Source organism: Rhinopithecus bieti, unplaced genomic scaffold (genome assembly GCF_001698545.2).
Source record: "Rhinopithecus bieti isolate Rb0 unplaced genomic scaffold, ASM169854v2 scaffold_16175, whole genome shotgun sequence".
Classification (NCBI taxonomy): Eukaryota; Metazoa; Chordata; class Mammalia; order Primates; family Cercopithecidae; genus Rhinopithecus; species Rhinopithecus bieti.
The window spans coordinates 287922-313245 of NW_016808491.1; the positions used below are offsets into that span (position 1 = coordinate 287922).

The 25324-nt window shown below is 35.4% G+C and overlaps 1 protein-coding gene across 2 annotated transcripts in view; it reads right to left on the reverse strand.

The window, feature by feature from the left end:
* The window catches only part of KIAA1958 (KIAA1958 ortholog), a 185974-nt gene that overhangs the window by 26220 nt on the left and 134430 nt on the right, over window positions 1–25324 (reverse strand). The window contains exon 3 of one of the 2 annotated variants that reach the window (XM_017886749.1): window positions 17303–17386. The exons of the other annotated variant lie outside the window; for it this stretch is intronic. Within the exon in view, the coding sequence (XP_017742238.1) occupies window positions 17303–17386 (84 nt within the window). The remainder of the gene's footprint in view (window positions 1–17302; window positions 17387–25324) is intronic. 2 annotated transcript variants of the gene reach the window in all.

A 25324-nucleotide genomic window follows, 5' to 3' on the forward strand; every position in this document is an offset into this window, starting at 1 on the left:
AAAAAAAAAAAAAAAAAAAAAAATACACACGCACACACACTAAAAAACCAAAATAAAGCTTCAGGTTCATATGGGTTTCACCAGTAAATACTTCCAACTGCCAAACTCTGCTACTGAACAAAAAAAGAGGAACACTCACTTCTTTTATAGGACTGCGTAACTTTTCTATAAAAATAAGCAAAGAACAATACAATAAAAGAAAATTATAGGCCAATTGAGCTCAAAAACACAAACACAAACATCTTCAACACACTATGAGAAAATGGAATCCCTACCTCACATCGTAAACAATTCCAAATGGATCATGGCTTCAATGTGACCAGTAAAACAATAAAGGAAGAAAGGAAACAGGAGACCAGTTTTATGACCATGGGATAATCACACATTTTTAAACAGGACATCAAAATCACTACCCCTAAAGTAAGATTGATCACAATCACTACCCCAAAAGTAAAAGGTTGATAAATTGAATTCCACTAAAATGAAAATTAGACATTCATCACAATGCAGCATTAAAAGGTGAAAAGGCAAGCCACACAGTGGCAGAAGATGTTGCAGTACACTTACCTGAAAAATCATTTAGAAGGACAAACCCCCATGACATAAGTTTACCTATGTAACAAACCTGCCCATGTACCCCTGAACTTAAAAGTTTTTTTGAAGAGGAAAAAAATCATTTAGAAGGGAGACAGTCCAATTAAAAATGGACAAGACGGCCGTGCATGGTGTCTCACACCTGTAATCCCAGCAGTTGGGGAGGCCAAGGCTGGAGGTTCACCTGAGGTCAGGAGTTCAAGACCAGCCTGGCTAACATGGTGAAACCCTATCTCTACTAAAAATACAAAAAATTAGCTGGGCGTGGTGGTGGGCACCTGTAATCCTAGCTGCTTGAGAGGCTGAGGCAGGAGAATTCCTTGAACCCAGGAGGCAGAGGTTGCAGTGAACTGAGATCGTGCCATTGCACTCCAGCCTGGGCAACAAGAGCAAAACTCCATCTCAAAAACAAATCAAAAAAAAAAAAAAAAGGACAAAATGTGAATGGGCCCTGCACAGAAACATTAATATTCCAGGGCAGAGAAATATTAATATTCCAGGACACATAAATTAAAATACACTCACCAAAATGTCTAAAATGAAAAATGAAATCTGCAAATGTCAAGTGAAAGTGAAGATATGGAGCAACAGGAACACTCTTACTAAGCTGGTACAAGTGTCGATTTGTGCAACCACTTTGGACACTAATAGTATCTACTAAAGCTGAACACACACCAATTCTATGACTCAGTAATCCTACACCTAAATATATACCCAACAGAAATGTGTACATATGTGTACCAAAAGGCATGAACGTATGAGTGTTCATAAAAGCATAATAGTACAACAAATAATAAACGGCCCCAAACTGGAAATGACCCTATGACCCCATAAACAATAGTATGCATATAAAATTATAAAATATCTATACAATGAATTATTATAAAATAGCAACAAGGAGTGGACTACTGGAGTGAACTGTATGCAAAAACATGGAAGAATCCCACAAACATAATGTTAAGCAAAAGAAGCCAGACACAGAAGAGTATATTGAAAGGGTCCATTTATGTAATTCAAAAACAGATAAAATGACTCTATGGTGAAGTCAGTGGTTACCTCAAGGAGGTAAGGGGGGGCGCATGAGGGAAGCTTCTCGGGTTCAGGTAATAATTCTATGTCTCCCTCCAGGTGGTGGTTACAGCAATATATTAGCTTCATAAAAATTAATCAAGCTATACTTCAGTAAGTATGAGTACTTCAATAATTATTGTATAATTCAATAAGAAAACATTAAAAAATCCTTAAAAATTCCTTTAAAAATGTATATGCAAACCTAAAAAATGAAGAGTTCTACCATGAACCTAGATGGGAAGACTCAATATTATAAAGATATTTAATTTCTTCATGTAATCTTTAATTAAATGTAATTCTAATTAAAATCCCCCCTTTTTTGATTGTTGTTACTTGTTAGGATGTTTCTAAAGTTTAAGAAAGTAAATGTATAAGAAAAGGAAGGCAATTTCAAAAATAATTGGGAGGCCTTGTCTGAAAAAAAATGTACCATAACACCACTATAAATTGTAAATTACTATTTGTAAGTTAGTATTTGTAAGAAAGAGACAAATAGATCATTGCTACAGAAGAGAATCCAGAAAAGGTCTGCAAATATGCAAAATGAGGGTATAATAAAGACTCTAATTCAAATTGTTGGGGAAAGATGGACTCTTCAATAAATGGTATAATTGGTTGAGTTGGAAAAGCAAAAACAAAAGCAAATTTAGATACCTGTTTCATACCACACACAAAACCCACATATCTAAATGGCTCTTTTTTCTTTTTTTTTAAAGCTGTTTCCTTAAAGAAGACAGATTTTCATGATTTTGGAATTGAGGAAAGAAAGTCTTTCTCAGCACAACACAACCCAAAAAGTATAAAATACAGATGATTAGATGTCAAAAAATTTGGAAAATCCTGCACTGAACAAATTTTAAAAGATAATAAACATAACTGGAGAAAATACTTATAAAACATAAACCAAGGACATACGAAAAGCTCCTACAAATCAACAGGAAAAATAACTTGTTAGCAAAAGGGCCCAGGATATGACAGGCAATTATTCACAGAACAGATACAAACAACAAAATGCATTAGTAATAGCCATTATAATTGAAATGAGATATATTTCATTGGCCAGATTATCAAAAACACAAAAAGGTCCATATCTAAATGTTGGCCAGGCTGCTGGGAGCTTGCACTCTCAGTCAATACTGAACGATGTCTACATCAGTACAACTTTTCGGTGGGCAATTTTGACTAAATACAGAAATATACAAGTGTGCAAAGATAAATGAACATAGATGATCACCAAAACCCACTAGCAGATGATAAAATAATCGTGCATATATATATATATATTTACATGCGGTCATTAAAAATTGTTACCGTTCTATATGCTAACATGAAAACAGTTCCACAATATATTAATTTAAAAGAAAATTCACTCTAGGACAATATACATAGCAATATTCCAATTTTCATAAGAAAAATAAAATTTAAATGATTTATAATTATGTAGAAAAAATCTGGAGACACATCACATTGGTTAGTGATTAGTTCCATGGAACTTTAAGTTTTGCAATATGAACATATTATATTTGCAAGTTAAAAAAATCAGTAGGACTTTGGAAATATATATAGGAAAATAAATAAAATGTGCTTTTTATTTAGCCCAGGAATTCCTCCTTTAAAAATGTATCCTAAGGATTTAATCAGAGAAGTATACAAAAATGTATCCTCAAGGATGTTCTTTAAGGCAAATTTATAAAAGCAAAAAACTGCAAACAAATCCAATCTAACAACAGCATTATAAAATAGATTTTGGTACATCTGCGCAATGGAAAAATATGTAGCTACATAACAATCTACTTTCAAAAACTAAAGATCTTTTACAAACGTACAAAATGGTAAATACAACTGGATTAGTTTTGAAGTATATTTTGTAAGGAAGAAGTCCAAAATAAAACATGAAAATGTTAAACATTCTTATCTATAGATAATGAGTCCTGTGATTTTTACTTCTGATTTGATACTAGTATTTACCAATTATTAGTAATAAATGTCTACTTACTGCCTTAGCATTTTCAAAGCATTATAAATCTTAACAAAGCAAATCGTGGTTTTACTTCCATTTTTTTATTTTTATTTTTTTTGAGACAGGCTCTTGCTCTATTCCCTAGGCTGAAGTGCAGTGGCGTGATCACGGCTTGCTGTATCCCCTATCTCCTTTCCTGGGCTCAAACGATCCTCTTGCCTCAGCCTCTCTAGCAGCTGGGACAAGTGCGCAGCACCATACCAGACTAATTTTAAAATTTTTTGTAGAGATGGGGTCTCACTATGTTGCCTACGCTGGTCTTGAACTCCTGAGGTCAAGTGATCCTACTGTCTTGGCCTCCCAAAGTGCTGGGCTGCAGGTATGAGCCACCATGCCTAGCCTTCCATTTATTCATACGTTCACTCTAAAAATGTTTGCCATCAAATTCAGTGTTTGCATTCAAAATTATCTTTTGAGATGATATATCACCATTAAACTTTCCATACATATTAGCCATTTTAGTCACATCGAATCCTCTTCAAAAAGATAAGTATGAATAAATTGAAAATAAATAAGACTTTTAAAAAGGAAAACATTATTTGATTTGTAGTTATTACTCAACTTGAATTCTAATATTCTTTCCCTAGCAAGGAAATAAAATTTGTCACATTTTAAATGTAAAACTTGCAAGCACACTTAAAGATGAGCTCCTTGTTTAAGTACTATGAAAATATAAAGGTGTAACTACCTGTAATGTATATAATCTATCATCATACAAAAATACAGTCATTGTTTCTATTTGGAATATTCAACTGTGAGTAAAGACTGGTGGACTATTCAGCCATGAAAGAAAAACATTTGCATTTCTGCAAGTAATTCTGTATGAGAGATGTTGTATTTTCAGATGTTTTAACATGTTTTTTCATTATTAAACGATTTTAGTGACACAAAAAATGTGTCTGAAGTTAACCAACTTAATTTTGGAGAGCCATTCCTATTTGGCTCAAAGAACACCATCATTGTGCCAAAGGTAATAAATGGTACATGAAAATTATATCTGACTAAAATGATTCTCCTAAAATAAGTAATTTTAGAACATGGCATCTCCTTAGCTTCGTATAATTAAAAATTTTTTAAAAATTATTTTTTAAAATAGAGTCTCCCTTTGTTGCCCAGACTGGTCTCAAACTCCTGGCTTCAAGCGATCCTCTTGCCTTGGCCTCCCAAAGTGCTGGAATTACAGGCATGAGCCACTGTGCCCAGCCTCAGCTTAGTATAATTTTGCACCTATTTTAAGAAGTGTCTGACAAGGGGATTACTCGAGGTAAAGAAAAATGGCCAACAGAGCTCCACACAAAAACAAGCGCGTTCACTGTTTGCAGCGGGGCTTTCTTTTCTATTAACAGGATTTTCAGGCTTGGGGCTCCAGGCAGCCCACGATCAATTCAACTGTAGATCCTATACAAAGGACTGTTGCTACCCTAGTCACATGCACAAGGCTTCCCCTTCCAGGGCTTCCCCTCCATGTCAGTGGTTAGAAACACTGCACATGGGCTGCTTGGCTCAATCTGCACTGACTGTGTATCCTGAGGCCAGTGCACAATGTCCAGGTCGACAACATGTTTTTCAAAATGTGGTTTGTTTGTTGTAGCTACAAAAATCAGCCAGCTTTGCAGAAAACAATTTATTAAATGGATGAAGACTGGTCATCATGCCCAAATACAGACAAAACACTGTGACTCAAGCATGCTCTCATTATAGAGACACTGTTGACACTCATTAGCTGACTTTATTGGATTGCTTTTCTTATTTCCATAAGTTTTAGGCTGTACCAACAAATATCAAAAACAATAGAAAATTACACTACATTAAAGGCAAACATACACACAATGGAATAAACTAGACATAAAACTAGATTTTTATTTAGAGCACAAGTATACAGACAAATATGAAGCAAAAACAGTGAGCTGACAAAGATGAGAACATCTTAGTGTAAAAAATCAGTGAGCAGCAAAATAAAGATGAAACTGAGAGTACTCTTAACAAAAAATTCTATTACAAATATTGACAGGCAGCAGATTATCTGACCAAAATCATCAGTCACATATTTGACACAGTAACAGAAATTTCCCTCTATTTCAATTCACCTTTCTCCTCTTTCACAAACTATAACTAGCAGCTTTTAAAAAGTTTCAAAATATGATTTGAGTGAAACAGGCACATGTGCTTTTTTCATGTAAATCAGTTAAAAACCAAGTGCCCAGAAAAAAATATAAAAAAATAACAATCTATCAAATTTGGGGAAAAGTAAATGCATCCTCAAAGAACAGTACGATATTTTTTTCACATAGCAGAGTTGATCTGTTGAAACAATTTTCTCTAAGTATTAATTGTGGTTATTGTATTTCTAAGCAGATGCCTGGTCTTAAATTACAGTGACTAAACTGATAAATCTTTTTATTCCCAATTAACTTCCAAGGGATAAAGTAAAAGTGAAAGAAACCTTAAATGCATTCTTAAGATTTATAAGAAGGATGGAAGACCTTGTTGAAGTTGAATACAGCATTCATTCTAGTAAACCATGAAAGTTCTTCATTTTAATAGATAAGTCATATGTAGTAAGTCTGTTGAATCTAAAACACTTTCGATCATTTTCCCACCAGGTTTCAGGCCTACAGGGTTAGAGTTACATTTTCAGACTACAACATAAAAAGTACAAACTATTACCAGTCATGGAGTTAATCTAGCAAATGTACATCTAACTTTGGCAGTGAAAACATTTAAAATTGTGGGAAAAATTGGAAACTCTATAAATTAGAAACCTAATAAATATATATGTATTTGATTTAAAAACCGCCCGAGGTAAAAAGGCCTCAGGACAGAAATACAAAATGTACATAAGACCCCAAGGTGGGAAATAAACCCAAGAGCAGGACTCAAATAAATGTGCCCATTGCTAAATTGTTAATCATCAGGATGTATCATGCCATAATCTTTGGTGTCCAAAATATGAAAGGAATTCTTGGTACAAAGGCTCTGCCTGAAAATCTCTGATGTAGAAATACTTTTGTGTGACTCTGGAGGCCAATGGACAAAGGCAGAACTTCTTTAGACCACACATAATTAAATTTATTTTTATTGCTTTATCACCTCACGGAGGGGCAAATGTCTATAGCATATTCTAGAGAAAAGGCTCACAGTTAAAATCTGCCTTTGTTTTCCTTTAAGCAAAGAGGTGGTGGGGACCTTGATGAATTAGTTTCAATAGTCTTGGAATTAACTCAGTAATTTCAGCAGCAATGTGTCCAAATACAGCACTGGCTGTTGCTGCGTATCTGACAGTCACACACACAGTTTCTATACAATTCAGGAGACTACCCCTTTATTAAAGGAATCTTGTAATCATAAGCCCATTGAACTGACAGAAGGAAACGCTGCACCAAATGTGGAGTTCTGGCATGTTGGTGTAAAAAGGCTCTTCAGGAAGCAGCCTTCTTTTCTTAACACTTTATGACAGTTTCCCCCCACTCATTTTAAGAGTATAAATAAAAGTATAGTGGTATTTCCCTCATATTAAATTTTAACAATGTGTAGTAGAGTCAATCTGTTGAAACAATTCTGTCTTTACTTTCAGTTTGTTCGGAATTGCTGAGGCAAGATAGAAACACCAGGTACCAGACAGGTGGGCATGAAGAAATCCTGATGGCCATAAGGCAACCAAGTATGTTAAGTAAATCTGTGTAAATGCTGAATGTAAAAGTTAACAAGTGGGAACTGTGAGGTTTCAATGGTTCTTTATAAAGGAAATAAAATTACTGAATATTCTTTTTTTTTCTGGGTTGGAGCCTCGCTCCCTCACCCAGGCTGGAGTGCAGTGGTGTGATCTCAGATCACTACAACCTCCACCTCCCGGGCTCTAGCAATGCTCCTGCCTCAGCCTCCCAAGTAGCTGGGATTATGGGTGTGAGCCACCACACCCAGCTAATTTTTGTATTTTTAGAAGAGACTGGGTTTCGTCATGTTGGCCAGGCTGGCCTCGAACTCCTGATCTCCGGTGATCCACCTGCCTCAGCCTCCCAAAGTGCTGGGATTGCAGGTGTGAACCACCATGTCCAGCCTGAATATTATTAAATGAAATTCAAACAATAAGCCATGATAGCCAACAAAAATAATGTATGCACCTCATAGTCCTCTACTATTATACTATTCAGCCTAAAAATATCCAGATCAAGGGAAATTCTACTGCTCTATTGTCATTCGATTGGATTTTTCTGTAAGATACTCAAGTATCAAAAGAAAAAAATGTTTAAAATTCTAGAGGAGAGAGTACTAGAAAAATTCAGAGTTCTTGCTTTCTTTCTCTTTTGCAAATATTTTCTGCTTTCAAAGAGCTTGGAAAGTGTCGAAGAAAAGTTGACCTAACCTGGAATTATAAATATGACACAAGATTTTCAAGTTTGGCACCACTTTGACAACTACAATATTTCCTTCTGTAGAGGCCACTAAGTGCTGGCTCAAAATATTAAACAATGAAGTACATAGTTACTTAAGTCACACATAGAAATGTTGACTGGCACAGCCTTTTAACAGTTTTTCAGTTTAACTACAACAAGTGATAGCAGCAGTGGTTAACAACTCCACATCAACACCACAAACGTACATATGAAAGAGCACCTATAACAACATGCAAAATCTCAACATCACTGAATATTACACAATGCATAGAAATCGTAATGATTTTTGGCAAGGTGTTTTTTTTGTAACAAATGTTTTATAAAACAAAAGTTATTTTGTTATAAATGCTATTTAAAAAGTTGTAACAATCTAATGGATTATAGATATAAAAGTTCAGTTAGATAAAGTTAATCTGAGTGGGTTAATACTAAACATGGACCTCCTACTTCATCCAATATAAATAATCAATTATAAATTAATTTCTAGCGGAAGAATACTAAGGGATTTATAAAAGAATTACAGAAAATAAATGGACATAAAAATCACTAAAATACAGTATACACAATTACTGTTAGGAATCTATATTGCTGATATCTTCCTAATTCTACTCATCACAAACAAACAATGCCAAAGCATTTTCAAAGCTCTTATTGAAATGAATGTATAATGGTAAAAATGCTGTCTAATTCCAGTGTAATACCAAGACAAACATTAGAAGTCTAACATAATTCAACATTATATAAAAAAACAAATCACACCGTACCTTTTTAAAAAACATCTAAAATTTGAACTTTTTTCAACTATGATCTGGTAAGTATGATTTGTAAAACAAAAATTTGTGAAGTGTTTAAATATTTATGCTTGAGTTCCTTTTCAGAAGAGTAAGCAAGATGAGAAATACAAATAATCTGCATTTAAGTAAGTTTGTATTTCTACATCTACTTACTGTAGGCCTCTTCCTTTAGTTACCATTTTCCCCCTTTACTATCTCTAAATTAATTTACTTCAGAAATTTCCTAATTATGTTGATAGAAATTTGATCCTTTTGACTGAGGATATGTCCCAAAACTTTAAATATGATTTTTAAAACTTGCCATAGACTAAAAAATACTATGGGTTGCATTCAGAACCAGTAGTATATATGCTATGTCGCTCGATATCCAAGTGAATATCAAATTAAACAAAAATGTACTTGTTCATAATCTATAACTAGGATTGATATTCTTGAAGACTGTAGTCTCCCCTCCATAATTGAAAATGAAATATAAATGGGGTAAGCTGAGAGATGTTCGTTAGAATCAAAGAACAATTACATTTACAGATTTTCCTATCAAACTCCAAAAAGAAAAGTTGCTAAAACTAAGATGTAACACAACACAATGAAAAATGAAATGTCACATTCAAAACAGCCTATCGGAACCTGGCAGCTTGAATCTACTCCTAAGAGAAATCTGTGGGTTTTAAAACAATTAAAATTTGGAAAAACAAGAAGCAGAAATACAGGGCTGTTTTTCCTCTCTAAACTCTACCTATGGACAGGAAGCCAGGGTGCCTGGTTCTAGTCCTGGCTTTAACCCCAACAAGGGAAAGCTCACACCCTAACAAGGTGTGCGCACCTCGGCATTCACCTCCTTTCTCTGGGGCTGTTGCCTCTTTTGTAAATGAAGGGTGGATTAGGCCAGAGCAGTGTCAACACCTGTAATCCTAGCACTTTGGGAGGTTGAGGTCGGGGGATCACTTGAGTCCAGGAGTTTGAGACCAGCCTGGGCAACACACTGAGATCTCATGTCTACAAAAATTTTTTAAAAATTAGTCAGGCATGGTGGTATGAACCTGTAGTCCCAGCTACTCAGGAAGTTGAGTTGGGAGGACTGCTTGAGCCCAAGAGTTCAAGGCTGCAGTGCCACTGCAGTGAGTCTTGATTGTGCCACTGCACTCCAGCCTGGACAACAGAGCAAGACCCTGTCTCGAAAAATAAATAAATAAAAGGGTGGATTAGATGTTTCCAATTTTACTTTCCAGCTAGCACACCTGAAGGATGCATTCCAGAGGTAACAGCAGCTCAGTCAGTCTAGTGAGTCTCAAAGAAGGAGGGGAGGGGATAGGAAACATGAGACCTCTGGGGAATTTGTTTGAGGTTGTGTTCTCTTGGCTATTTCTATCTCCTTGCCTTCCCCACTCCCCACCTACATGAGGACGTGGTGACTCCTACTCTCTACAGCGTGAAAATCACTGGGCTAGATGATCTCTTGGGTCCTTTCCAGATCTAGCCTCTATGACTAATAATTCAACAAAGACAATGGTTTACATTAATACTCAGACCTAATTAATATTCTAATCAAACTGGGATTCTGACCTAATTAATACTCTGGTTCTAATTCACAAAAGTCATTGTTTACATAAGAACTCAAGTGTATTAAAATGCCATTAAAAAAATAATTTTCAAGTTTTTGCTCAGCTTTGGCAGGCCCAACTGGTCAATTTACAAACAGGCTGGACCATGAGAAATTTTAAATGTCTTCCTTTTCTGTTTAGAAAAGTAAAAGTAGAGTTCTTGGTATTTCATCAATATCATCTCTTCTTTTCTGTTGTTATATCACTAGAAATACACCAACTCCCAACAGGATGATATCTGTGATGTATTTCTTTATTCCAGTTCTGTCTGATGGCAAGGATCTCTAAAATTATCCTAGCTTCATCATTTTGCTTTATGAAAGGCTATACACTCAATATCATCTCAACCAGATGCAAGTGGGAAGGGAAAGCAATGTCTGAATACCATGCATTAAACAACAACTGAGGATGCCCTTGCCAGTGTGCACTTCTTAACTCATCATTGTCTGTCTGTACCATATCACATGGTAGATGTACAGAGACATAACTTGTATAATAGAATTCTATTTGGGAAACATTTATTAAACTGACAGAGAACTTGCTAATTCTTTCAGTACTTGTAACTATTTTTAAATGAATGAATGCTTTAAAAAATATCTTGCTGCAAGAAATTATACATTCCCCTTGACTTTCCTCCCTAGGCTTACGTATATATTTCTTCTATCATATGGGAGAGTTTTTATTTACAGGTGCTTAGTATTACAGCTTTATTTTGGCTAGAGAAATAAGGATCAAAATATACCTTTCCTACAGATAAAATCAGTCAGAAGAGGGATGATTAAGATCATCATCTGTCTCACATTAAACTGCAGATAGTTGAACCAGGAAAACTCTTAATAGGTTCACAGTCTACCTCTAATTCATATTTAGTATCTGGTCAATGGCAATCGATATTGGCTTGTAGGCATTCCCTCTGCCTAGACCCTTCCCTGCCTGAATTATAAAGGACTCTCTTGAAATTGGGGTTTTGGCTTTAACTGGGGTAAAAATAAATTACAATCACTTAAATATATACTTCCTTGTGCATATACACACTTGCCTCCATGCCAAAGTTAGGTGTTTTTTAAAGAGTGACACAAACTTCTGCTGTCTGCTGGTAACCAGGGGTAAACAAACTGGTTAACATCTCATCTCAAACTACTACAGTAATGGGGCCTCAATAACGTTGTGCTAACAAACGTGCTGGTGATGGCACTGATCTCCATCAATGAGGAACTGAACTAATATTGATGATTTTATTACACCTGGGATTTCATTTATAATTTACAACTTCAGAGCGTCTACAGAAGCACAGCAAATCATTTCTTGAACATGCAGCTATAGCAGAAAAAGAGAGTGCTTAATGGGATCTGGATCTAATTTCAGATACGGATGCTCTTACATATTAACTGTGACATGGGCAAGCCATTTGACTTCTCTGGATCTCCTCAATTATAAAAGGGAAATAATAATACTTAGCTAATAGGACCATTGTGAGAATTAAGTGAAACAACTTATAAAGCACTCAGTACAATGGCACACTATCAGTGCTCAAGAGATAATGGTCATTGATGACGGATCTGCACATTCTGATGCATATGTGCACCTACATGAACACAACGGATGGTACAGAAATGCCTTCACTTTATTGATTTTAAAATAGGCTCTAAGAAAGATTCTCCAGAAAATTCTCAAAGCAGCATTATGTATTCCGCAGCAAACCTACATATTCAATGAATAAATAATGGATAAATTGCATGAGTACAAAGTTCGGAAAACTATGCAAAATAGTATTAGCATAGAGTTTTTTGCTAGGCTCTCAAAATGAACTACTTTTATTACAATGTCTTTTATAAATTCCTTGAGAGCAGGGACTATTTTATGTATCTTTATATCCCTCCCAGTTTGGCCCCTAGCTGTTCAATAAATATTTGTTGATCTGACTACAAATTTTCATCTCAATAAAGTCATTGATTTCATTGCATCTGGAAGCTAAGCCATATGATTTAGACAAGTAAATGCTATGAAAGTTTCAGCTAACAGTAATCTAACTGAAAAACCAAAGAGATCAAATGTATGCTAGAAGATTTTCAGACTACTCTTTTGTAGAACAGGCAGTGATTTAACATAGGGAAAATTTAGCCATAGGGAAAAATAATTATAAATATCCTAAATTGCTGATTTATAAGTCATATTCAGACCAGCCCTAATAACTGTATCAAATGGAATCTAGAATAAGCTGTCTTGAATAAATATCCTATCTCTAATTTTTTCAAATATTAGTTTTTTTTTTAATAGCTAGCACCTATGGTTTTCAATAGTCACTCACATGATTATGAAAAGAAAGACCAAATTATGTAGCTATGTTATCCAAATGCTGACAGTGTTCAGTGTTTTTATTGTAGGTAGTGCAAAACTTTCAGTTATATGAGGAACACTGGAGGGTTTCTTACATGACATTACATTGATCATAAAGTTAAGTACTGCAAATATGGCTTTATTTGAGCCACAGGATTGCCTGAAAAGGCAGCACATTCAGTTGTAGTGAACACCTGCTGGACTGTTGATTTTTGCTAAAGTATATATGCAATTTTGACATCTGCCTCTGCCACAGCATGAACATGATTTTTTCTTAATATTACAAATAATAAAAATGGCATCTGGCAGTACTATCTCTTCAGTATCATTTAGATGAAAACACAAAATTTAGAGGTAGTTGTAGATTTTTCATAATGTAATTAACTCCAAGAGATAACACCAGCACTTTGGGAGGCCAAGGCAGGAGGATCTCTTGAGGCTAGGAGTTTGAGACCAGCCTGGGCAACACAGCGAGACCCCATCTCTACAAAAAATTAGCCAAGCGTGATGCTGTGCACTTGTAGTTCTAGCTATTTGGGAGGCTGAGGCGGGAGGATCTCTTGAGCCCCAGAGTTTGAGGCTGACAGTGAGCTATGACTGCACCTCTGCACTGAAGCCTGGGCGACAGAGCAAGACCCTGTCTCTATTAAAACAAACAAACAAACAAAGAAACAAAAAAAGACAGATACTGTAATTTGGCTATGCTTCTACCAAGCCATTACTCAGAAAACAGTTTTCTGAAACTAAAAGTCATGATGTTCCTATTTGGTTTGAGTTATCACAGAAAAATATAAATAAAAAAAAAATTCACATTCTCAATTTAATTGTGTTCTTCTAAATGAAGATGCAATATGATTAAGCAGGACAAAGATTTTCATTTTAGTACCTCAACAAACACAGATAGGGAACTGACATTTTCTAGTTCTGCTTTCTCAGTGCAGACTGAGTGCTCTTCTTCCTTAAGACAAACTTACTGTGCTGTCAGAAACATATCAAAAATTTAGAAACTATGTAAATTAAAAATTAGATGCAACATAACATTTTAAGTGTTTTACAGAGAACTTTTTTTAAATATGAGAGGTAACCACATAAAATAACTATATATTTTAAAGAGTTCCCTTAAAGTAAGCTGTCTGATGCCGTAAGGACTAGCTATAGAATAAGAACAAGAAGGTTCTGTAAAGAGAACTGGGAGAAAGAGTCTCTGTGGCTCCAAATGTATAGGTGTGGGAGAGGACTAGAGGACATGCTGCCACCATGAAAGATCACTCAGCATTCCTTTTGATCAGACATCCTTCAGAGATGTTAAGACACTGTGTCCCCAGCTCTGGCTCAAACCACTGGAAATTAATTATGAGCTGGTACTGAGAAAGGTAAATAGAAAAAAACTCTGGAGTGAAATGACAGACTACCGTTTCTTTAGCTATGACCTAATTGACTTATCTTGACCTGACCATAAAATGAAGATAACTCACCTTTTCAAAGTTGCTGAAAAGATTAAGATAATGCATACATAAATAAATATGTAAGTATTACAATATGTCTGAAGAAATATTTGCCAAAATGTTAATGGTAATCTTTGGCTAGAAGACTCATCAGTATATATTTTGTTTTCTTTATCCTTATCTGTGTTTTCCATTTTTTTTTTTTTTTTTTATGATTAGTAACTATGACTTACATATGTGATGCATGTAAGTCACTTAGCACAGTGCTGGCATGCATGCTGGCTCAAAAATGGCAGCTTTCATCATTATCAATACAAAAACATAAAGCAAGACATTGCCCTTTCTTCTTGTTTCTAGATGTATAAATGAATGCTTCTCTATGGAGGAAAAGTCATGAACATGAGGTTAATTCCACCACATAAAGTCCACAGCTGACTTCCCACTCCCGAGCCAGATGAAAGGTCACAGCTTAGAGGAACGGGTCTTTATGTGCTTATGACTTGGTGTTGGAAGGAGTTCCCTGACCATGGGAGAGCTCAGCTCTGTGATGATTTAGCAAAGCAATTCAGAATGAAATTTGTCCTGGTTATACACTAAATTAATGTACAAAATACCACCTACCTTTCTAGCTAATGTGAATTATGAGGTTGCCTTGGAGTACAAATATTTCCCAATAGAATTCCCAGGTCCAACAAAACAATCAAAATTTGGGGTTTATGTGTGTTGCTGATTATACAGAATAGGAACCTAGCTCAGCTTTATTGTGGCTCTAATGTCTAAATTTATTTTATTTTTGAAATATCTTAACTAATAATTCACCATAGGCTTCAAGACTTGAAAACAAAGACCTTGGAAAAACTGCCACAAATGTTTAACCAAAATTATTATAATAATTGCAGGATATCACAGATGAATGCATTTATATTTACTGTAGAAGAATCTCACACATTTTCAAGAATGCTTTGAATTCAGCAAAATCTGGTAACAAAATATTGTTACCTAAAATGAGTGCCAATATTATATTCCTTGGATCTCAATTACAGAGTCAAATACCCAGCATTGCCCCAGGAGAAAAGAGACTGTTTAATGCTTCTAAGTAAGTAATTCGGGGAATATGAACTTTGAAGAGGATGAGTTTTTTTGTTGTCTCGACTACTGCTTCTAGATTTTTAGTAAGACTTTCCACCCTTTACCTTCTCTTTATACATAATTTAACGCTTGGCAACATTTTCAAAGCTTTGGTAGGTTTAAATTTCTTGTCAAAGTTCATTTATGCCCATTTCTTAGGGAAAAAAAAAAAGAAACACTCTTTCCAGGTTCAAGCACAATAGTTAAATGAGCTACGTTAACAGTCTTTTTAGCCACAATATTAGACTTTGCATATTATTTTCAAATCATGTAGCTCCCAAAAGAATGGCACCTTTATTCCCTCCTCCTACCCTTTCCCCACAAAATAAAAGATGTTAGCTAAACATCTAGATTTTCATACATTGTAAAAATGAGGCACAGGAATTAAAACTCATGTTAAAAAAGAGAAGGTGTAAATTATTTTGATGTTGAGCTTATACAACACTTTTATATTCTGGATCTAGCTGAATACAGTTTTGTGTCAGCAGTAAAGTTAATGTCTCCTCTTGATTAATATAGAATTTTAAAAATTAAAAAAATAAAGCCATTTATTAAGGAGACAAAAAATGGGAGTTGGGGTGGGAAGGAAAAGCAGGAGTTGAGGACGCAAGCATGTAAGTCTAGGATGACTCTCAATTTCCTTTCTGACAGTTTTTAAAAAACAGAATTCCCTCTCTACTATGTGTTGCCTGAGAACCACATACGGTTTTGTAAAGTCTGTAACAGTAATTACATTTGATCACTCACAAGTACATCTGTCTTAAGCCTATAAATACTATGTTAGTAATACCAAATTATCTCCATTGGCTTATTTGTAAAAAGAAAATATATTATATATTTATATTTTTATAAAGTGAATTAACACTGAGGGCACAGGAAGGGGAATGAGAAGCGGTGTATAATCACAGTTTCTCTGGACATGGTAACCAAACTGGAGTCTTGCTCAAGCCACCTGGTCAAGCGGTATCTGAGGAAGAGTCATAGGAGGCGGAGACGATGAAATTGCCATTGTTGGAGTGGCCAGCCACTGACTGGGCAGCCTGCTGGCTCAGATTGTTACAGATCAGCACCAGCTGGTTGCTCTGGGCTTCAGACAAGGTGCTGCAGCTCTGATACACACTGAAGTTGGTTTTCCTGCCAGGGATGTTGCCCTTCTCACACATGGTCTTCACCATCTTGGCCAGCTTGTTCTTGCCAAGGGCCTGGCAGTTGTACCAATGCAGAGCGGCCAAGTTAACGACTGGCTTGATGGATAAGTAGAAAGGGGCATCCTCGTAGCGCATGGCGGGAGGCCGCCGCTGGGCATACTCCTTATAGTCCTGGACAGGGCAGGTCTGTGGGGCGTGCTGGGTGGCATACACACGGGAGTCTGTCCCCCCTCTCTTGGTTTTGGCATTCAGGTCTCCTGTGTCCTGACCCATCCACTCCAAGTACTCCAGACCTGTCTCTGTTACCCGGAGCCGGATATCACCCCATTTTAAGGTAGATCCATGGAAGCCTGTGCAATGCCCAAAAGCTTTTGTGTTGTTGAGCCAGACTAGGTTGAGCAAACCCTCAGGATTATAACGGCTTAGTAGTCCCCTTTTCCGCAGGATGAGCTCATCAGCAAAGGTGAGCTTCATGGACTTGTGCGGCTTATTTCCTTTTCCTTTACAGCGGAGTTCAATTTGCTTCTGCTTCAGGGCCTCTTGGGAACGCTTGAATTCCTTATCCCTGGTGATGCTGTAGCCATACCTGTGTTCCTTTAGGTACCTTTCAAGCCCACACTGGTAATTGGCCAAGCTGTTGGGTTCGTATTCGGACCCATCCTTCTGCCTGGCATCAACAAAGAAAGAGGCAAGGTAGGCATCCAACTCCTTGCAAGGGATGACATAAATCTCTCTTGTTTCAGAAGGATACTTGGAGATGAGGAACTCACGGAAATTGCGGAGCGCAGTCTGCGTGCTCCGGATGGTTTTCTCATTCTGCTCCCTGCTGAGCTCAGCTGCTCTTTCATCCTGGTCTGCAACAAATTGGGGGGGGGGAAGGATAGAGAGGGTGTTGATGAGTTCAGACAATGCACTTTCTACGCTGAAATAAAGTTTCCTTTTAAAATGACAAGGGAAAGGAAGAATCAATTTTACAGAGATCACTGATAAAAGTTATTTACATACCTGTCACATTATAATAGCAAACTTCGGTTTCACAAATGATCTACTAGACAAGCATATGGCCCATTACAAGCAAAATGAGCTTCCTATGTCACTGGCACACAGTTTAGTGCATAAAGGTTTGTGGAAAGAGAGATTAGAGACTGCCTTCATTTTAGGAAAAATGTGGGACAGAAATGTGCTATTTATCCTACTTCTGCGTGCAAAGGCCCCATTGGTGCTGACAAACCCATTCTGAATCACTTCATTTGTGAAAACACAGGTTATACTGGTTCCATTTTACTGAATTAAACTAAAATATCTGTATTTGTTATTTTAATGCATCACTAAAAATCTGTATTTAAAAATGACAAAGCAAATTTTTTATGGCAGTTAATTAAATACTTGTTCTTCTACAGCAATTCGGGTAAACATAGTTTATAAGCATTCTGCATGTAATTTCAGGGCATTTGTAGTAAGTGATGAATGGAAATATTTGGTATTTTGGAGGGTAATGAGGATAAAATGTCACAGCTACAAAGACAGGAGAGTTACATTTGAATTAGGCTATCACAGTCAAGATGTAAAGAAGGGGGTATGTCTCCAGGACCCATCGTTTCTTTTTATTACTTTATTATTTGGACTCTGCTGAAAAAGGACTTGAGGTGCCTCTTTCTGTTTTGGATCATCCATGATTAAGTAATGTTGCCCTAGAATAGCGGTCTTCACAGATTCCTGTGCTTCAGAATCATCCAGGATGCTTGATCAAAACGCAGATTACCACGTAGCAGGTGTAGGAATCTGTATCTTAACCAGCATCTCTATGTTCATGATGAGGTTTGAAAGAATACATTTTGAGAAACAAAGTTCTAGTGCTTGTGTCCTAGGCAGGAAATCTTACTCTATTTTCACCAATTTTTAAATAATAGTTAAGTTCAATTACATCATTTACATGGTTTCATTTCAGTAAAATGTAATTTAATTTAGGATCTTAACATTAACAACAAAACATTTTGTCAAAAATCATCACTATTATGTTAGACATGGTCTGGTGAAACTCAAAAGAAACTCTAAAGAAAGCATACAATTAAAAAAAAAAACAAGCTACTCTATTGACTGCTGAGAGGCAAACACAGAGGTTAATTTCAAACAACATAAAATATGTAATTTCTGATTTCTAAAGTATAAGGTAAAAGTATTTTGTTATCTAGAAAAACTATATTAACTTGTAAGGTTGCTTAGTGGAAGTCTTTGTAATTATTACATCCAATGATAAAATTCCTAATAAACTGAATTTTATTTACACACTACTTTGTGTATTACTACACATATATATGAATAGCCATGTTATTTTAAAATGACAATCATAAGGCATAACTGCCAAAATCCACATAACTTTACAAAATGATATAAACTAAAATTCACTAAACTAGTTAGCTATTTTATAAGAACATTTTGAGGGATCACATTTCCAAATTCAAATATACAAAAGTAACTTTTATGCTTCAATACACTTAACTTTTAGTCATGCTATTTTCTTCCAGTTGAAATTGTTTATCTATTAACAACAAAGGTGTTTATCTTTCCATCAAAAACATGGAAGCCACAGGTTGAATGTAACCATTTGCCATGCTGGCTTCCTTGACTGTTTACATGGAAAGCCAAAAGAGCCAGCACATCTGTTTTTCTTGGCTACTTGTTCAAATATCTATCACAGCAGTCTTCTAACTTCAAACAAAGATTTTCTAAGAAATAAACAGTCACAGACAACTTTAGGAGAAAAATTTCCAGGTTCTCAACTTTCACATGGGATCTTTTAAAAACTTTGTCTGAGATGTAGACTGAGTTTGTACATGGTGCCATCCCAAACCTACTATGGTACATATTCTGGGATATATTGATTTATAAATTTTGTTTGACTCCTCAAGTCAAAAGACTTTTGACTTCTACCCATTAGCATTTCCTGTCTTTAAATAATTAAATCCATAGCACCTCGTGTCTTATGGATATTTGGACAAAGGTGAAATGTACCGTTAGAAACAGTGTTTGGGGCCTGAAGTGGGGTGTTCTGAATTTAGGACACAGGAAGCGGTTATATGTTAGTGAGGTTGATTCTTCTAACTAGAACTAGAATATTCTGCAGAACTACCAAAAAGCTCAAGATAAAGTAGCAGCTTAAAATTTTATTAATTTCTTTCAGATGATTCAGTGTGCTTTTAATTCACAAGGTAGTTAATATTATCAAATCATATCATGAAATATTGATTCTAGTTACAGTTGCTCCTCCTCTTTTTATTTATTATTTTTGAGACGGGGCCTTGCTCTGTCACCCAGGCTGGAGTGCAATGGTACAATTTTGGCTCACTGCAACCTCCGTCTCCTGGATTCAAGCGATTCTCCTGCCTCAGTCTCTCAAGTAGCTGGGATTACAGGCACCCACCATCACGCCTGGCTAATTTTGTATTTTGTAGAGATGGGGTTTCACCATGTTGGCCAGGCTGGTCTTGAACTCCTGACCTCAGGTGATCTGCTCACCTTGGCCTCCCGAAGTGCTGGGATTACAGGCATGAGCCACCATGCCTGGCCTCCTCCTCTTCATTTTATAAAATATTCATCTATATCCTACCTCCTTTTTTACAAAATTGAAACATGTTGAAAAACCTTTGGATGTCAATTTAGAAGTGAGTGGTAAAGAATATTCTAAGTTCTTTTAAGATATATGTGAGCAAAAAAGTTTAAGTCTGTTGGATTTAATTAAGCAGCATTAGTTAGTCTGCTATTAGTGGAACTGGTGAAGACAACCACAGAAGGGTCCAGAATGCTGGTGTGGATGTCATCACCTGCCACAGTCCCCTGGGTGAAGCTCTTCTACTTCTGTATCTTCTCCGCATTTCAGCACCATGCTAACACACATGAAGATGACTGACACATTTACACCTGTTCAACTCGTCCTCAGTCAAGCCTTGTTTTCAAGCCTTCCCTTCCTTTCTATTGGGCTTCAATCTTAGTTGACAAACAGCCAATTTCACCTGCAGGAAAACAAAACTAAAGACAAACATCACACAGTGTGATGTTGTCTGCTTTTTTCCCGTTTTTAGGAGGTTTTTAACATATTCTAGAAATGAATGTTTGTTATATTTATTGCAAATATCTTCTCCAATCTGTGGCTTGCCTTTTCATTTTTTATGGCATCTTTTAATAAACAATAATTCCTAATATTATATAGTTCAATTTATCAATTTATTTCCCTTAAGATTCATGCTTTTGCCTCCTGTTGAAGTAAGGCACCTGCTCATCTCAACCCTTTGTTACCAAGTTTCCCTCTTCACAACAACCAATGTTACCAATTGATTATATATAATTTTCAAGATTCTATATTTCTTATTCTTTTCCTTTTAAAATGGGGATGGGGGAGGAATATACTATAAACCCTATTCTATACTCTGCTTTGCTCCATGCTTTCCTAATAGCATGGAATGAGCCACATGAGGTGGTTGAAAGGGTAAAGACACCATCACTGATTTTACATGAGTAAGAGGGAAGGAAATAGTTTTAAAGTTAAGTAATAGGAATAAGTTTTTTAGTTAATAACAAAATCAAGTAAGACCAGAGAAGACTGACAATAAAATACAAAACTATTCCAACTGTCTTGCATTTACCTCTAGTTTTAGAATTTTTTCTGACCCATTCCTTTTAAAAACTTTTTAATAGGTGTAACACACATACAATGAAATAGACTAGTCGTTAAGTGCATGTGATTAATTTTCACAAATTGAATACACCTGTGAATCCAGTGCCCAGATCAAGAAAAAGAACATCACCAGCACCCCAGAAGCCTTTTTCATGTCCTCTTCTTCCAGTCACTCGCTCTCACCAAGAAAACCTGCTATCCTGACTTGAAACATCATAGTTTTCTTTGGCCTATTATTGTAACACATATGAATGGACCCCCAGAAGGTAAGCTCTTTTGTGTCTGGCTTCTTTTGCTCACCATTATGGTTTGTGAACTTCATCCATATTGTTGTGCATTTGTAGGTAATTTATTCTCATTGCTGCACAACATTCCATTGTGTGAATATATTATAACTTATTTTTCCATTCTACTGGATATTGCATTCTATTAGTTTTCAGTTTTTGGCTATTTCCAATAAAACTGCCATAACATTCTAGTGGATGCCTTTTGGTGATCATGTGCATGCATCTCTCTTGGGTATATACCTAAGAGTGGAATTGCTGGGTCACAGGAAATCATGTGTTCAGCCATAAAACCAAAGACAATTTGCCAAAGTGGTCATATCAATTTACTTTCCCCACCATGAGGAAAAGGTGCTCCATTATCTTCAGTAACACCAAACACTGTTAACCTTTCTTACTTTAACCATTCTGGGCATGTAGAGGTGCTCCACTGTGGTTTTAATTTTCATTTGGATATCCTCTTTCCTGAAATGCCCGTTCAAGTATTTTGCCCATTTATCTACTGGATTGTCTGCTTTTTTTCTGTTTGTAGGAGGTTTTTAACATATTCTAGAAACGAATGCTTGTTATATTTATTGCAAATATCTTCTCCAATCTGTGGCTTGCCTTTTCATTTTTTATGGTATCTTTTAACAAACAAGAATTCCTAATCTTATATAGTCCAATTTATCAATTTATTTCCCTTATGATTCATGCTTTTTGCCTCCTGTTGAAGACATTTTGCTTATTTCAAGGTTATGAAACATTTTCCATTTCTTCCAAAGGTTTACTGTTTCACTGTTCACATTTTGATGTGCCATCCACCTAGAACTGACGTGTGCATTTTGATCTGCCATTTACCAAAACATCCACCTATACGTTCTGAAATAGAAATTAAGATTTTTTTTCAGTATGGATCATGATCCATTTGATTTTAATTAATTAATAAAATTTGAACAGGCAATACAAGCATATAGGACAGTTTCTGAAAGCTACAAATGGGTAGAGTGAAAGTAAGGCACCTGCTCATCTCAACCCTTTGTTACCAAGTTTCTCTCTTCACAACAACCAATGTTACCAATCGATTACATATAATTTTCAAGATTCTATATTTCTTATTCTTTTCCTTTTAAAATGGGGGTGGGGGGAGGAATATACTATAAGCCCTATTCTATACTCTGCTTCTTACCATTATATATTAGAGATAATACCATATCATTATGTATACAGTCACCTTAATCTTTCTAATAGCTGCATTCTATTCTGGTATATCTACTGATATACCAGAATACATTTTTCCGGTTTCCTAACTCCCTACAGTTAGGCATTTGCATTATTTGCATTGTTGCTATTACAGACAACACTGCAATGGGTATCCTTGTGGTAGAATGTTTCCCATGCAGGGGCAAGTATATCTATAGAATGAATTTCCAAGACTGGAACTGCTATATTGCTACTGCCCTGCACATATGTTGAACTAACTTATACTCCCATGACAAGATGTAAGACTGCTGCTTCAATCACACCTTCCCAGATACATTATCAAACCTCTTCATCTTTGCTTATTTAATTGTAATACATATTATGATTTTATTTATTTTGCATTTCTTTTAGAAGATTTAACACTTTTTCAAGTACATACTAGTTATCTGTATTTTCTCATTTTCTGTGAATTTTGTCATCTGTCCATTTTCTTTTTAAAATATCAATTTATAGGAACTCGACATATTTAAGAATATTTATATTCATATTTAGTCTTAATTCATTAAAGCAAAATTTGTTTGAGACAGGGTCTTACTCTGCAACCCAGGCTGGCACGCAGTGATGTAATCACAGCTCACTGCAGCCTTGTCCTCCTGGGTTCAAGCAATTCTCCGACATAGCTGGGCCTACAGGCACACACCACCACACCTGACTAATTAAAAAAACACGTGTTTTTGTTGTTGTTGTTAGAGATGGGGGTCTCACAATGTTGTCCAGGCTGGTCTCAAACTCCTGGGCTCAAGCGATTCTTCGGCCTCAGCCTCCCAAAGCATTGGGATTACAGGTGTGAGACACCCTGCCTAGAAAGTCTTAATTCTTAATATCTATTATTTACATATTATTAATTTAGCCTTATTATATTATTATAAGCATTTTAAATATATATTTAACCTTTTGTCTATAATATATACATAATATATATATATATTTTCATTTACCTTTGTCTTTGTGACTCTATTTTTTCATCACTCTGATGGCATCTTTATCATATGCTAAATTCCTAAATGTATTTGGGTCTATCCTGAATCTTTAATTCTATTCCATTAACTGGTATCCTTATTAGGGAAAAGTATACTACTATTTAAAATTAGGTATCATAAAAATTTGTCTTAGTAACTGACAAGCCTATTCAATCTCCTCCTCACTCTATTATTTCAAAGCATTCCAGGACATTTTAAAACTTTTGTATAACAAATAAGCTTCAGAATCAGCTCCTATCATTTAAAAAATCCTGTTGGTATTTGCATTGATAAAATTAAATATATACTAAGTTTAAGAAAACCTGACACATTTATGATTGGGAATCTTCCTCTGTAAGAATAGATTATTGCTGTATTGTTTATTTTTCATATCTTTTGCATCTCCCAAGTAGCTTTTTGATTTTCTCCCCACCCCACCTTTTTTTTAATCTTAAAGAGTTTTGTTAGATTTATTTATTCTTGGGTATTTTCTGTAGTGCTATTCTTACTGCAAACAGAAATTTTCCAGTTTATTTTCTAACTGTTAATTGTATATAAGGTTATTAACTGTTGTATATTTATACTGTACCCAACCAACTACCCAAGATTTTTAGTTGATCATCTCAGGTTCTGCAAGTATACAATTCAAACATTCCAAGTCCACATCATTTGCAAAACTGGTAACTTTATCACTTCTTTTCCATTTTTATGCTCCATATAGCCTTTTGTTTTCTAAGTACTTCCAAAACAGGTACCTCTAGAACATGTTAAACTACAGTGATAGGTTGTGGCTCATTACTGATATTAAAGAGAAAATCTCCCAGCATTTTACTTTAAAGAACAATGATAACCTTGGGGTTAAATGATACAGATACACTGATATGGATCTATTTAAGACTTATTAAATAATTTCCTATTCATATTTTAATAAGGCATTTCTTAAAATAAAAAATTCATGTTAAATTTTACCAAATGGGTTTTCAGCATCTATGGAGATGATACAATTTTTCTTTTGCTCTATTAAAAGATTTCCTAATATAGAAGCATTATTTAATGTCTTATGAATCCCACTTGCTTGTGGTATATTCCTTTAATACGCTGTTGAATTCTGCATGTTAATATTTTATTTAGTATTTCTGCATTGGTATTCATAAGCAAATTTTGTCTATTTTATGTTATTTCTGTTATGTATTACTATCATGGTTCTGCTGGCATAAGAAAATGACTTGAAAGTATTAACTATACTTGAAATTCCGGTAGAAGTCACATGTAGAACCATCTAGGTCTGATGTTCTGTGTATGTGTGCTGGAGGGGTTGTGAGGAGAGGAGGTTTAGCTCTTTGTTCATTTACAGTTTCTAGAAAATCACCTACTTCTTCCAAGCTTTTAAACTGATTTGCATAGAGTTGTACATAGTAATGTCTTATGATAATTTTAATTTTGGGGGGGGCCGTGATTATTTCTTATTTTCATTTATTGTCTTCTATATCTATGCTTCCTCTTCCTAATCTCTCCTCCATACCCCTTTTGGTTATCTACCAGTTTACCTTATTAGCGTTTTCAAACATTTAGATTTTGGATATTTTTTCATTGGTTCTACTTTTTTATAATACTCTGTTTTTGTTAATTGTCTTT